The sequence below is a fragment of the Anolis carolinensis genome, chromosome 1 (genome assembly GCF_035594765.1).
Source record: "Anolis carolinensis isolate JA03-04 chromosome 1, rAnoCar3.1.pri, whole genome shotgun sequence".
NCBI classification, from domain to species: Eukaryota; Metazoa; Chordata; class Lepidosauria; order Squamata; family Dactyloidae; genus Anolis; species Anolis carolinensis.
In genome coordinates this window covers 312,817,886-312,833,419 of record NC_085841.1, presented here as the reverse complement: position 1 = coordinate 312,833,419, position 15,534 = coordinate 312,817,886, and the positions used below count along the sequence as shown (strand labels likewise).

Below are 15,534 nucleotides of genomic sequence, written 5' to 3'. Positions count from 1 at the left end.
GGTTAAAGGTCATAGCTGTGGCTTGCCGACTCTTCAGCAGGTGTATCCTCTGAGGTTTGTTATTTCCTGTTTATATCACAGGACAGGCTGAGGTAGGCCTCCAGAGTGTTAAGAAATAGGCGCTGAAACAAAGGACAGGCGGCAAGATGTCATCCCATTGGACCCGGATTCTTTCTGACTTTATGTCTTGCAATGAAGAACGGCAGCATGACTAAATGCTTTGTCACTGTGAGAGGAGGAAGCGGCAGTAGAGGCAAACATGCCAAGCTCTTGCAGATGTCATAGGTCTAACACCATGTCTAGGTTCTCCAGTGTGACTATATGGTCAACTTCCTTCAATCATGCTCAAAGATCCAGAGGTTTCTAGAGAATTATTTAGGAATCTCTGGGGGCCCTTCCACTCAGCCATATAACTCATAATATCAAGGCAGAAAATCCCACAATATCTGCTTTGAACTTTATTCAGCTGTGTGGAAGGGGCCTAGGTCTTTCAAAGCAATGTTGTTATCCCGGCCATGAAACCCTTCGACAACACAATGTTGTTATCGTCTTCCAATTGAATCTGTGCTGGAAGACACTGACATTCCTAGAGAGGTGTTCTTGCAGATTAAAAAAATAACAATTTCTTTTATTCGCATTTTTTCCTTTGTGTGTGAGGGAGCGGTGCCCCGTAACCTCAGCAAAAGTGGAGGTCTGATTGTACATTAGTATTTTCAGTTATAATGGCTGTTTTGCTTCAGGGAAGAGAAAAAAACATGACAGTACTACCTTGTGAGATGTCTACCTGCTGCCATGCAGTTTCTCTGAAAACATTTCTAAATATGGCAGCTTTCAGCAGTTGCGTGGTCCTAGCAACCAGGGTTCACTGTTGATGCCTTACTGCAGTGTTCGGCAATTTAGTCTAGATGCCACTTTAATTTAAAGAGTAGGATATTCTACATCAGGTGTAACTGTGGCACTCCTTGAAGTGCTGCTCTCTCCTGCCAGGCGAGGAGGACCCATTGAAGCAACAGGAAGTCTACCTGATAGTGCCTTGCCTACCTGAAACCTTCACCTGAGCTTGTTCTCGCTGTCCTGTATTTGAGGCTTCCCAGGGTTTCTAACATGTTTGCTGATGCTCTGGGTGCAAATGTTTAACAGAGCAGAAACACAGGGGGTAAAATAAGCCAGACAGGTGTGCATATATTTACATGTCTTTCTTCCTTCAGGGCGTTGAGTGACATTTGTGATGCTCCCAGATGAGACAGGCTTTGTCTCAAATAGTCTGCATCTTTAAAATGATGACAAGTAGGTAGATACAAGTAGGCACAGAAGTTCAACTAACTCAACACGTTTTATTTTCTTTACTGCATTTATGTGCCACCCACTGACAAGTTTTCAGAGAAGACACATAAAAGACAAAACCATAACTTTAAAATTAAATCTAAAAACAGCAACGGGAAATAAATCAACTGCAACAAAACACCTAGCACTGTAAAAAATTTCATAGTTTCAAACATGTCACAGGATCTGGAGATTGCAAAGAATTTTAAAATAAAAAATTAAGTGACAATGAAAACAAAAGACCAAGCTATACCTGTTAGTTGCGCCTCATTGGGGATGGTTTTTGTAATGAGTGTGGCATCACTATCTTATTTTAATCCATTCAGCAAGAATACCCTTAATAGATATATTTATGTACACAGTTTTGCTGTTATAAACTTTCCCTGGTTTTCTCAAGTGTAAAACATTTTATGTATTTTAAGAAATATACGCATATTTGCCATTTCTTAACCAAAAAACTTGATTGTACTATTGAAATAAACATCAGTATTGCAGAATTGCTGTGTATTAATTCAAAAACTGTAAATTAGGCAAAAGTGTATTAAAAATAAATCAAACAGTTTATCCCTATTACTAACAAAAATATTCCTATATCACCAAAGGCATTTGTTGTTGCAGCCCAGCCACCTATGTGACCCCATTCACTCAAGATGAAGAACTAATTAGACCAAATATAGCTCAGCCAACAGGAATCAATCAACTAATTAAAGGTTTCTTAAGGAAAACAGTGTTCTATGTAAAAAAAAAAAACTAGTTCAAAAATACATTCCAAGGTAAAGAGTACAAAAGTATTTTCAAGGTATATGTTAAAGGCAAAAGCGAAAGTACATCTAAAGTTAAAGCTTCAAAAGTCGTTCCAAAATCTAAGTTAGAATCAGAGCATTCTTGAGGCTGCAATAAACTAAGTCCCATACTGACAGTAAAGCCAAAATCCACAAAACTTAGACCAAGAACTGTATCCAAATGAGATTCCCCAACCCCAAACAGGAAAGCATGACATGGAAGCAAGGCCAGAATCTCTGTTTGCAAAGCGTAAGGAAAAGATGACTTTCTTTGGAAAATGCAAAGTTGCTCTCAGAGCAATCCAAGGGGCTAGCTTAAGAAACCGAATTGGTTCCCATGGAGACACTATTTAACTAACATCTGGAACCCCCCTGTTTATCTTTCAAACGTTGAGGAAACCTTAATTGCCTCTGCTTGGCACTTTCTCATTGTAACTGAAGCTACTGAGTTATGCGCCACTATACAGGGACTTCCACCTCCTTCACATATTTCCCAGGATCAGGGAGGCAGTAGAGCCTCAGGGAGCAGAGCCTCTGGCAGCATTTCATGTGAAACATCATCACTAAAAGCAGATCTGTCTGTAAATCCATTCCCATCATCCAGGGAAGAACTGCTTTCTCCCTGAGGCACTACAGAATTGGTGGGCTCCAATATCCCCAGCATGTTTTTTATTCCTGTAAAATTTGTTCAGATGGATTTGATATCTTTGGTAAACAAGCTCAATATTTTGTTTCTAGTGATGGTACTGGATTTAGGAGCAGCTGCAAGCGGCAAGCCTAATCTCCAGTAGGATGAACAAGACTCAACTGGATGATACCCCTGCTTTTAGTCTGGATGAGTTTCATGTTCTTGTCATTTAAAAGCATCCTGGCAGAAACAGAAGGGATTGCAGAGTTGTAGATCAAATTGGCACCCTCCAGATACATACCTCCCTAGGGACAGCATCTTCCCTACTTTTGACACTTGCTTCTTAGCTGCCAAAAGTACTTAGCTAGATTCCCAGCAAGAACATAAAGTCGGTATTGTTGTGCTTGTATTTAACCAGAGCTTGGAAAAATGTTAACTTTTACGACTACAGCTCCCATTGTCTCCAGCTAGCATGATTATGGAACTGATAGCCCAAAATGTCGCTTTTTCAATCTAAAACTTAGATTTCTAAATATTTCATGTCTCCTTGTGAATCTTGGCGTAATGAATGCAAATATTTTCTCCACTGCTAAGCATTCTTTTCTCTGTTTCCCCCAACTATCAGGAAGGAGGTAACGATTTTCAGTAGGTATTTATTGCCCCTGAAATGTCTGGAATAGAAAATTCATATTTGTGACTTAATTTCAGCTACTGTTCTCAGTGACTGGCAATGTGGGTGTGTTTGTATGTAAGTAACATGCATGCACACGTACATATGGTGGCTCTTACCTGTCAGAGCATGCTCTGAAAGTGTGTCTTGTGTTTTATCATATCATTCTACCTAGTGAAATCTCTCTGACAAGGTATGAATCATATTTGAATTTGGTCGGAAGAAGTTTATTTACCCTGGAGGAATTGGTTCCTGACTGCTGGAGGGCCCCAAAGTGGATGTATCTTTCCTATTTTTGTGTTTGCATAGATTCTATCTCAGGTCAAAATATGTCCCTGGTTCCTGCACATGATTTATTTGCAGACTTCAGATACAGGTTTCTCACATATTTTCCAAACAGAGGGTAAAATCTTTAACAAAGGAGCAGTGAATTCCAGCTCATTTGAATTCTCTTTTCCTGTATTTTCTCTCCCATTTTTTCTTCATGATATGTGCAAAGAAGAATATTTGCAAAAAGCCTGGTTTTTCTCTCTCATCCTTCACTCCTCTCCCTCATCTTTTAATGCATTTTGTATCTAGGTATAAATAGACAGATCTCTGTTATATACAGTAAAATAGGTGTGCCCTGATTTTAACCAGAGATAAATGTGTAGATCATCCACATGATAATAAATTATTGTGATTTAATGTTTATGAACTAGTTTAATCATGATAGGTCTTTGAGATAAAAACCTTTGATGAGGTGCAAAAGATTAATGCTGCCTTTGTGTTTCTCTTGCCTTAAGTAACATCTCCATATATGCCTGCATCTCTGTACATTTTGTGTATGTTTTCACCTTTGAAGCTGGTGGATTTTAAATAGAGGTTGAATAACCATATCTCAGGATGGTTTAATCACACAACTTTGTGTTGAATCGCACAACTGAGTTATTCTACGTCTGCGGTTTGAATTTTAGTGGCAACCCCGCCCCCTTACCCCCGGGCATAAAGGTGCCAACTCACTGGCAGGCTTTTTAGTTCCTTTTTCTCTGCCACTGCAGTTAGTAGCTCTTCAGATCAAATAGCTTTCTTTTCCACTGCATGGTTTTCGCAGTTCTCCGTGACCTTCTGACGTCTCTCTTCAATATGTTGACCACAAAATTTAAGTAGTGCAGATGCCAGACTCAGACAGACATTCTAAATCTCTGGTCTGCCTAGGAGAAGTCTCAAGTAGGCTCTTTCTCCCATTGCCAGGCTTCCATGTCTCAGGTAAGAAAGAACAGGAAGGCATGACTGCTCTCCCTTCTATACCAGTCAGCACTGGAGCCTTCCATACAGCTCTCAACTTTGAGAGATCTTTTATAGGTGTCAAAGGTGAAGTCAAAGTTGAGACCGACCCTATCAGTTTTCCTCCTTGGTTTTTCAGTGCTATTGGCTCCACTCCCAACATCATCTATGTTGGATGCACTGCTGTCTTCTTCATCAATGTCCATTTCCCTAAAGCACTCCTTTGAGGAAGCTTCTAGACCTAGCTCAGGGAGAAATAATCCCAGGTTCCTTCACTGGTTCCCCCTAGCCTGGGAAAAGGTTATGAGGCAGAATTAAAGAAAAAGGAGGTGAAAAGGAGGAAGAAAGATACTCATCCCCAATCACCAGTGTTATCTACCAACAAAATCAGCTGTACAGCCAGCAAATGCCTCCTCAACATCGATGCACAGCCACTTCACCCACTGTCACCATGAGTCTGACGTGGAATCCATCGTTTCCCTTCTGTTGGTCGGGATCAACATCTCTCCAGAACCAAATGTGTCAAATATTTAGCCCACATCCCCAACTGACTAAGTCAAGGGCTTCGTGGACCAAGTTCTGAGGATGGTGGCAACCCTGGGCTTGAAGTCAAACAATCCTTGGGTGCAGTGGATGACCCAATGTTCAGCAGGTCCAAAGCCAAACACCACTGACAACCTTGCTACCATTCATCATGGCAAACTGCATCATCCATTCCACAAACCTCAAACAAAACTGAAGCTTGGTATTGAGTAGACAACACTGAACACGGATAGTTATCCAAGCACCCTCAACCAAATTCAATGATAGTCAAGGCATCACAAGCCTCCGGTGCCCACTCTGCTCCAAACAACAAAGAGGGTAAAAGTTTGACTCCATTGGGAGAAAACTATACTCTGTTGCTTCCCTACTAGCTACATATGTGTGTGTGTGTTGCGGGGGGGGGGGGGGGATATTATCTGAAATTCTAATAGATAAGTGGTTCTCAACCTGGAGTCCCCATATGTTTTTGACCTACAACTCTCAGAAATCCCAGCCAGTTTATCAGCTGTTAGGATTCCTGGGAGCTGAAGGCCAAAAACATTTGGGGACCCCAGGTTGAGAACTACTGTAATAGATGTTATTAAGCAGTTCTTCCAATAGTTGTGTTATCTAGGGTTGGATGCCTAAAATGTTATAACTCCTCTGTGGAAATTAAAATTAGATGTTATGCTCTTGATTCATTTTAATGTTAAGGAAATGTATGTATATTTGCATTATTTGCTTCCAGTCTTAATTTGTATTTGGTAAAGGAGAGGTGTTCAGGAGAACAGAAAAAGAAAAGCTAGATATGAAGGCTTGGTCAGTGAGGATGTCAAATTAGAGCAAGAGGTGTGGACTCTTTCCCCACTTCATTCTCTGTCCTCACTTATTTTCCTTCTGTTTTATAGACCATCATAAGGAGTTAGTCATCCTATTCCATACTGCTCTCCCATACAATGTTGATCCAGAACTGAATTTAAGAAAATACTGGAAGACTGAGACTTCCCAGATGCCCAGTTCTGCCTGAGTTTACACATTCCCTGCTAGTACTGTGAACACACTGATGTCCAGAATGTGTACAGTCTTGTCTAAGCCTTCAAATTTAAGCAGCAAATTAAGATAAATATTTGCTACGCTTCTACATGAAATGTTTCAGGGTTGCGTCTTTTGTCTGAAATTTGCCCTTAAAACTATGACACAGTATGTCCTACTAGGAGACTATAAAATGTGATATAATTATATCTTCTTCTTTATGGCTTCTGTGCTTCACACAATTGAATTTCATGCCTGTACCCCTTTGGAAATGTTAACTGTTGCTAGATTGAAATGAAATTAGTAGACCAGGATGTTTGTCTTGTGCTTAGGAACATATAAAGTCAAATGATTATACATCTTATGACATACAGAAGAATCACTGTAATTTTAAATAGAGATGGCTCTTATGAGGTACCACAATGTGTGTCACTGAAAGAAGCCTAGACTAGACAAACTGTTTACTGATGGTTAAACTCAGCCTGCAAGAGTAAGTTCTTAGTAGTTTAACCACTGATTGAAAGCAATTCTGTGGAGGGACAAAAACCCAAGGACAGAGAACTCTGATGTTGAAGCAGGTTGTTTGGCCCCTCTCCCATTAGATTTTGCTATCAAAGGAAAATAAATACATTTCCTCTTATATTTTAAATATTACCTGACTTCCTTCATAATGCAAATCTGCATTGTCCTGAATTGTATCCCATCCCTATCAAAGTTAGTCTGCCATATTCTATAGCTCAGCATGTGGAATTCTTCTAGGCATGTTCAGAATGTTAATCATTTACCAATAAACAGTGATGTAACATTAGTGAGTAATGATAAAAATGGTTTGTTTATTAGGGCAACAACCGTAATAATCAGATGTAATACATAGTTGAGGAGGAGGAAAATCCACCCATAGTGGAGCATGTCACCTGGAGAACATATGCTTCCTTCAGATGAGATACGAGAGGAAGAGCACATAATACAATATAAAAGGTCAATACTAGTAGACAAAGGCTGCTTCCAAAGGTTTTGATGAGACAACATCCAGGTATTGTTAACTTTATCCAAATACTCCAAACAAGTTCTGTGGCTGGACATTAGGCAAGAACAAGAAAATGATTGCAAATATGACTGAAAACTCATGAGTACAAAACTATTTGCACAATTAACATCACATCTTATTTGGCCCTTAGAGTTCTGTTTACTGAAGCAACAGGTGGCTTCCTGTGCAAACATTTCAAGGATGACTCCCTGTATAGTCAAATTAAACACAATGGGATATCTGGAGCTGAAAATCATTAGATTCATCTCAGGTGTTCCTGAGGTTGAATTGACAGAAAGTTCACACCCACAACTAAGAAGTTGCATTGGTGACACCAGTATTGTAGCAGTGCAGGACAAAAGAATCAGCTCTAATCAGAGAATGTACTGACTAGTTTTGTTGCCAAAACAAAGGGACCTGTCCTGTTGAAACCTGGAACACACTATAACCAGTTCTTTCCAAGATGTTTAAGATATTTCTGTCTTTCTTTCTATTGGTGGTAGAGACATCTAAATTAAAAATGAAATGAGGATTTTTGGGTGTGTGTGATTTGGTAATGACATTTCTTAGTCTGTGTGCCATTAAAAAATCCAAAAGCAAGACCTTGACACGAAATCATCCTATTTAACAAGCTTTGCAAACACTGTTCAGTTATCAGTAAATGTTTGATTTTTACATCTATTTTATATATTTATGTACCTGGGGCCATGTAAATATTTCTCAAGTCACAAAAGATCCCAAGTGGAAATATATAAAAAGCCCTTCAACTAACTTACTAACAAGATACAATACAGCCCGCCTCCTTGCCAACATTCTTAATGAATGCCCGCCACAAATTGGCTGGAAGTCTTAGAGAAGAAATGACTAGTGTTTACAACCCAGTAAATTAAAAACACCAGAAAGCAATCAGAATGTGTTTTAAGATGGCCTTCAGTTATTCCTCTTCACCTTTTCCTTAGCCAGATAGACTTGCTCTGCTGATATATTCCTTCATGCATCACATTATAATTTCTATGTATATGTTTTGTTTTCCAGAATTGAATTAATATCTGATGAGGTGGTATCCTGGACTATTTACCAATTGATCTTCTTCTGATCTTATATTTTGTGTCAATTTTGTGTTTTCTCACAGTGGAAGGCAGTATCAACCAAAGGATTACAGAAATTAACTATAGAATTATAGCTTCTTTTGGATTTCACTTTACGGTTCACTTCCTATAAGCCATTGATGCTTTACACTTAGATGGTCATGGATACTGTCTTGCATTTGTGCATTTATATCACACATTGGATCTGAACAAATTGATACATGACTTGAATATCCAGGCCCCCTGAAAAACAGTTTTATATCCCATCGAAGACTTCCTGGGGTTTGAGTTCTGCAGGGAAGCCTTCTTGGAATTGCAGTAGAATGTGGTGCTTAATTCTTAGATTGCAAGATCTTGCCTCCACAACTGCTTAATTGAAGTCAAGGGTTATTTTCCATACTACAAAAATGCCCTTTATTAAACCAGCTGCAGGCATCTAACATCACTCATCCTTTCTGCCAACTTCTTTCATGAAGTCTACAGCTATCTGACAGAACCTACATCCAGTTTCAGTGAATCAACATGCGATCCTGCAGTGATATGAGCACTAGGGGGGAAATACAAGGCATCATAAAGCAAAAAACAAAACAAACAAAAAACCCTGTGATTTTCCACTCACAGATAGATCATTGTTGATTCACAGAGCAGGTGTTTCTTATCCTTGAAACCTATAACATTGTTGGAAGAAATGAGCATGAAACTGAATTTTATAGACTCAAGACAAGATGTCCCTTTTATATGGATTAGAGTTCATTGTGTGAATAGCTGTATTGTAAATGATGGCATTACTTGCAGGGTAATATACTGAAAATGAATTGCAATTGTGAGTCTGCGCTTCGATTCTTTTTGCAAGCACAATAGTGGGCTATATGCAGGAAAGGAAGAATGGTAAAATATGAATGCTGTATATGCTTAAAGAAATTTATCTGAAATCTTTTTTTATACAGTGTCTGCTGGGGCTTGTTTTCAGAACCCTCTTGAATACTAAGATCCACGAATGCTCAAGTCTCATATACAATGGCATAGTAAAATGGTGTCCCTTCTAAAAATAGGAAAATTAAGGCTTACCTTTTGGAATTTTTGAAAAATACTTTTGAGCTATGGTTGAAATTATTGATGCAGAATCTGTGGATAGAAGTCAGACTGTGTATTAATTTCCTCACCATTTCTAAATCAGTGAGCTGAACTTCTTTCAGGTGCCTATAACAGAGTTCTTTATTTTTACCTTGGCATTAAAATCCTCATCTTTAAAGGCATTTAAAGCAGGATAGAGTTGTGTATCCTTATTCAACCCATGTTACTTCATTAAACTTTTGATACTGATGCTGACTTATTTGATAGAGATGTCCTCTCCTCCTCCACATGAACAAGCATGATAGCAGCATGGTTAGCTTTAAACATGTATTTGCATCACACGCGAAGCATTGCACCCCAGAGTAATAGAGCCAGAGCATTCTGTTGGGAACAGAGAGAGGGTGAAAATTCACAAGTGGCTATTAGAATACTCTGGGTGTATAAAAATAGAATCTCTGTGTTCATAGTTACAGAAAGAACTGTCATCTTCCTGCTGTGCTCCTTGGGCCCCTACTACACTGCCATATAAAATCCAGATTATCTGATTTGAATTGGATTATATGACAGTGTATACATATTATCCAGTTCAAAGCAGATAATGTAGATTATCTGATTTGATAATCTGAATTATATGGCAGTGTAGAAGGGGCCTTAGAGGAACCTGGGCAGCTGTCGGTGAAGTGCTTAATAAAATGAACTTGATCAAAAAAAACAAAACAAAACATAGTCACAGGCTAAATCCTGTGTTAGTTCTGTTTAAGGTGCATCTGCACTGTAGAATTAATTCAGTTGGACACCATTTAACTGCCATTACTCATGCAATGGAATCATGGGAATTGTATTTTGGTGAGTCACCAGCACACTTTGGCAGAAAAAAGCTAATGGACTTTTAAAATACAGCTCCCATGATTCCATAGCATTGAGCCAGGGCAGTTTGAGTGGAGTCAAACTGCATTAATTCTGTGGTATAGCTGCACCCTTACATATTCAATCATAACTAACCTAAGTCCCACTATTTAAAAAATCGTGTCACAAGCGTATTGAGAATATACTGCAAGTTGCTTCTGGTGTGAGAGAATCGGCCGTCTTCAAAGACATTGGCCAGGGAATCCCCGGATGTGTTACCATCCTGTGGAAAGTTTCTCTCATGTTTCCGCATGGGAAGCTGGGGCTGACAGATGGCAGCTCACCCTGTCTTATGGATTCAAACCTCCGACCTTCAGGTCAGCAGTTCAGCCTGCACAAGGATTTGACCCACTGCACAACCGTGGCTCACCTAAGTCCTGCTGATTTGAAATGGTTTGCTCTGGCTTTCTCCCTACACTTCTAAATGTACTTTGGCAGCATGGAATATTCTGCAGTTATCTAGATGCAATATACTGAGCTTTCGAATTATCAATTCAGCTCAAAGGACGTAATAATTGAAAGAAATAGAGGAGGATGGCTGGCAATTAATTCAGAACAGAGAGAAAAAGTCTTCCCGCTTTTGTTTCTTGCTATTATAATAGCACTTTGTGGGCTTGTGTAGGCTTGTATTGCTGAGCACGAGAGCTCGGCAAAGCGCGCGCGGGGGGGGGGGGGGGGGATCTAACATAATTTTGCTCAAAACACCAGCAGAGCTTTTGATTTGAGAAGAAGAAAGATCCAGGGGCCATGTGCGTAGGCAGCCTAGGCAGTAGGATTCCTCCCCCACTTCTCAGGAGTTTTTTTTAAAAGCTGTGAAACATTTTAAACTGGTCCCTCAGTTTCAAGCAGAATATTCTTCTACATTTTGAAACTATAATTACTTTAATTGAACTGTGTGATTAGCAGTACTGTGCAATCTTAGTAGAAAAAAAATGTCACACCCTCAAATATATTTGCTGTTAGCTTGACCTTCTAGACAGCTCTTTGAAGGGAGCCATGCAGGAATGAGAAGGCAGGCAACCGGGGAGAATAACCTCAGCATGGAAACAGGTTTCGTCACATGAGATCAGCTAGAATAGGAGCTGCACAAGCATTTGGTGCAAGAAGCAGGCAGTGGAGGAATAAAGGACCTCATTTCCTTAGGAGGCATCCATACAATGCCAAAACTCTGTGGCTTTCTCAGTTCGGATCCCTATGGCAGCCGCCTGATGTGAGCAACAGAATGCAAGACTGCCCTGAATACAGATGTTAGTCTGCATTGTACTAAATCTTTGTTTGCTACCAAGCTTTGTGTTTCTCTGTTCTTTGGAATTGCTAGGCAATCTGGTATTGCTGCAGGGGTCTGCTCTCCATGTTTGTGGGTGTTTGAAAGAGAGGAAAATAATCAAAGTGAAGTATTTTTTTTAACCATAGCAAATGGATTGCAATGTTATCATGAATGTTGGTTAGATTTACTAAATAGTTACTGAGCAATGCCTTTTAGGAAAAGAGCAACCACATTGATCAAACGACTGCTTTCCTGTGAAAAGGGTATGACATCTGGGGCTTTCTAACTTGAAAAGGAGGTGAATAAGGGGAAGCACAACAGAAGTGTGGTTCTTCTTCTTCAGGTCCAATCTTCTTTGGGTCCAACCTATCTTCGAGACTGCATCTCCCTCTATGAACCGGCAGGGACATTGAGATCTGCTAGGGAGGCCCTTCTCTCAATCCCACCACTGTCTCAAGTACGGTTGGTGGGGACGAGAGAGGTGTTCTTCTCGGTGGTGGCTCCCCGGCTCAGGAATACCCTCCCTAAAGAAATTAGATTAACCTCCACTCTTCAAGCTTTTCGGGCAAATTTAAAATCGTGGCTCTCCAAACAGTCCTTTGACCTTGAATAATCTGTGGTCAGCCTGATGACCCCACTGATTATGTCACTTCACACTTTGATATTACTGCAGATAGCCAGCTTTATTCACAAGTTCTACTGCATTTTAGGAAATTTTATAATTTTTACAATTTTATTAGCTGGGATTTTGTGTGCGTTATTGTTTTTATACTTACGTCACTGTGTGTATACTTACGTATTGCTGTTTATATGCGGCACTTGGAGTGCTTCTGTGAGCCGCCCAGAGTCCCTTCGGGGAGATGGTGGCAGGGAATAAATAAAGATTTATTTATTTATTATTTCATATACTGCTAGAATCCATGATCTTCTGCTGTATGGAATAAGAGTTGATTCAGGACTGGTAAAAGAAGACTCTTTTCCACAGAAGGAATAGTTAAATTTTAAAAGTTGTAGTGACAGCATAAAAGTTGAATACCTTCAGTGACATCACTAGGGTTAGTGTCACCCGGTGTGTGATATGTCATAGTATCCCCCCATAGACCTCCTTCCTCACCAGAACATACTACAATATTGTAGCTCAACTATTGTACCAGATATTTTAACAAAACCAGTGACAAAAAACAGCAAGAAAACTATAATGTAGTCCATGAAAACAAAACCATGTGAATTGAAGAGTAATCGTAATTGGTAGTGATGACAATTCTGACTAGAGCAGATGTGTATTGGAAGGTTCCAAAATTAAATTAGGATGGAATTTCAGCTATGTTGCCATATTGAAACAGTACATGTAAACTGGGCGTATGAAAAAATGTTTTTGTGGCTATATCTAACTACAGGGACGTTTCAAAAGATAAATATAAATGTATGCTAAAACACCACCCAGTTTTTGTGTGTGTCAGGAGTGACTTGCAAGTTGCTTTTGGTGTGAGAGAATTGGCTCTCTGCAAGTTCGTTGTCCAGGGGACGCCCGACTGTTTGATGTTTTACCATCTTGTGGGAGGCTTCTCTCATGTCTGTCATGAGCTGTCAGCTAGAGCTGACAGGCGGGAGCTTACCCCACTCCCCAGATTCGAACCGGCGACCTTTTGTTCAATAGTTCAGCCAGCACAAGGATTTATAACCCATTGTACCCCTGGGGGCTTCACTACCCAGTTAATTTGGTGTCACCCCCTCTGAAGGTGCCACCCAGTGTGGTTTGTACAGACACACCTACGGCACCTACCTAGTGATGCCACTGACAGCTTTAAAAGGGAACTGGACACATTCATGCTGGAATGTTTGGCTAATAATTCTGATTGTTATCTTTTAACTTCATTATGAGTTAATATGTCTTTGGATAAAAGTATTTGTGAAACATGAATATTGTAGCAGGGCACAATTGATTTCACATCCTGCTTTTTAGTTTCTCACAAGCAACTAATTGGCCACTGTGGGATTGCTGGACTAAGCAAGCCAACATTCCTGTCACATAATTTTTTCAGGAAAACTTAAATCTGTTGGGAGTAAAACATGTTTCCACTGTGCTAATCATCCCCAATTTCAGTTCTGGAAAGCAAGGCTTCTGTGTTCTCTTTGCCATGCTGTTAAAGGCCATTTCCTTTTGTTGACACGGCAGCTGTTATATTTCCCCTTTGACCGATAGGAGTATATTCAGAGATGTCACGACTGCATCAGAAAAATGTTAGCAAGGTGGCAAGGTAACTCCTAGACCTTGTTTAATTGGGTATTAACCAGCTGTAATGGTAAAACAGAAATGTATTAATTTCTTTGAAATTTTCTATTCCTTACACAACTGTGAAAATTCCTTCCTGTAAAGACTGCCACATGGGGAAAATAATAAAGCAATCACATCTGAGATTAATATAACTTGAAAACATTCAGAAGACAGAAAGTACATAACTGCCTGTTGTTAACATACCTGATTGGAGAAATGGAGTAGATTTCCTTAGAGTGAATGTTCCTAAAATACAGTGCCATGGATAAAATTAACCTTGGGGTCCTTAATGTGGGTAACCTGACAATAATTTCAATGTGTAGGGAGATATATGGAAAAGAGGCAGTTTCCAAATTGTCTTCATACCAAGTTGGATGAAGTTTTAAAAATAAGTAGTGGCAATTAGAATTGTACTGAGAACTCTTAGCCATTGAAGGTATTTTAGAACTGATGAACTATCTTCCTTTTGATTAGTTGCACTTCACAGTCTGACGTAATAGAGGTTACTGAGAATTTTCCAGATGGAGGCTGCATATAATGCATTGCAATTATCACATTTTGGTATTATTGAGGAGGGTATAACAGTAGCAGCAAGACTCTTGTGCACTGAGGTGTGCTATTGGGAGCAGTTGGTTCACCCATTTCAGCTTGCAGAAGTTGCTATGTGCCAAGGAAGCTAGTGTGTCTTAATCTGCTGGCATAATAATGTTCATTTTAATCCAGAACATCATCTACGTTCCCTCCTAAACTGAGCCATCTATTTGATTGTTTGGATTGTCTTCTTCTCTAGCTTTCTTCACTGAAAAACATATAATAATTATTATTATTGCATTTCATACCCGCCTTTTCTCATGGCTTGAGGCGGGTTACATTGCTATACATATCTTCAAAGATCAAAAATCAAAGATCAAGACATTCAAGCAACAGATTAGTTGAAACAGTCCCAGTTATTTTCAAGGAAACAGCAAGAAAGCATGTTTTAAAGATGATGCTCACGTCAAGATCAAGAATATGACAATGCTGTTTGACTCTGGATTTTGCTTAAAAAATCCCTAACCCTGTATCTGTATGGATTAGTATAGTAAAGGTAAAGGTTTTCCCCTGACATTAAGTCTAGTTGTTTCTGACTCTGTGAGTTGGTGCTCATCTCCATTTCTAAGACGAAGTGCCGGTGTTGTCCTCCAAGATCATGTCGATGGCATGACTGTGTGGAGTGCCATTACCTTCTCACCAGAGTGGTACCTATTGATTTACTCACATTTTGCATGTTTTTGAACGTCTAGGTTGGCAAAAGCTGGGGCTAACAGCGGGAGCTCACCTGGCTCCCCGTATTCAAACTGCTGACCTTTCGGTCAGCAAGTTCAGTAGCTCAGCGGTTTAATCTGCTGCGCCACCGGGAGCTCCATTGGGTTAGTGTATTACAAGTATTTTAAATGAGAAATTAAATGTATATGGTGTTAGATCTGATTTGGAGGTTGATGTGGCCTGATGAGAGCAAGTAAGAAGTTTATTAGCCGAAATGTTAGTTCACTTGGTATTCTCAGCACTAATGTACTTTTTTTTGTTTCAGAAAAAGGCATGGCAGACCATAAAAACTATTGTCAATTTGCCAATCATCAGCCCTTTCAAGAAGCGCTACTCTTGGGTGCAGCTGGCTGGTCACACAGGTGAGAA

The 15,534-nt window shown here is 39.7% G+C and overlaps 1 protein-coding gene across 2 annotated transcripts in view; it reads left to right on the top strand.

The window, feature by feature from the left end:
• The window catches only part of itpka (inositol-trisphosphate 3-kinase A), a 77,598-nt gene that overhangs the window by 42,748 nt on the left and 19,316 nt on the right, over positions 1–15,534 (top strand). For both annotated transcript variants that reach the window (XM_062968156.1, XM_062968157.1), the window contains exon 2: positions 15,431–15,527. In XM_062968156.1, coding sequence (XP_062824226.1) covers positions 15,431–15,527 — 97 coding nt within the window. The remainder of the gene's footprint in view (positions 1–15,430; positions 15,528–15,534) is intronic.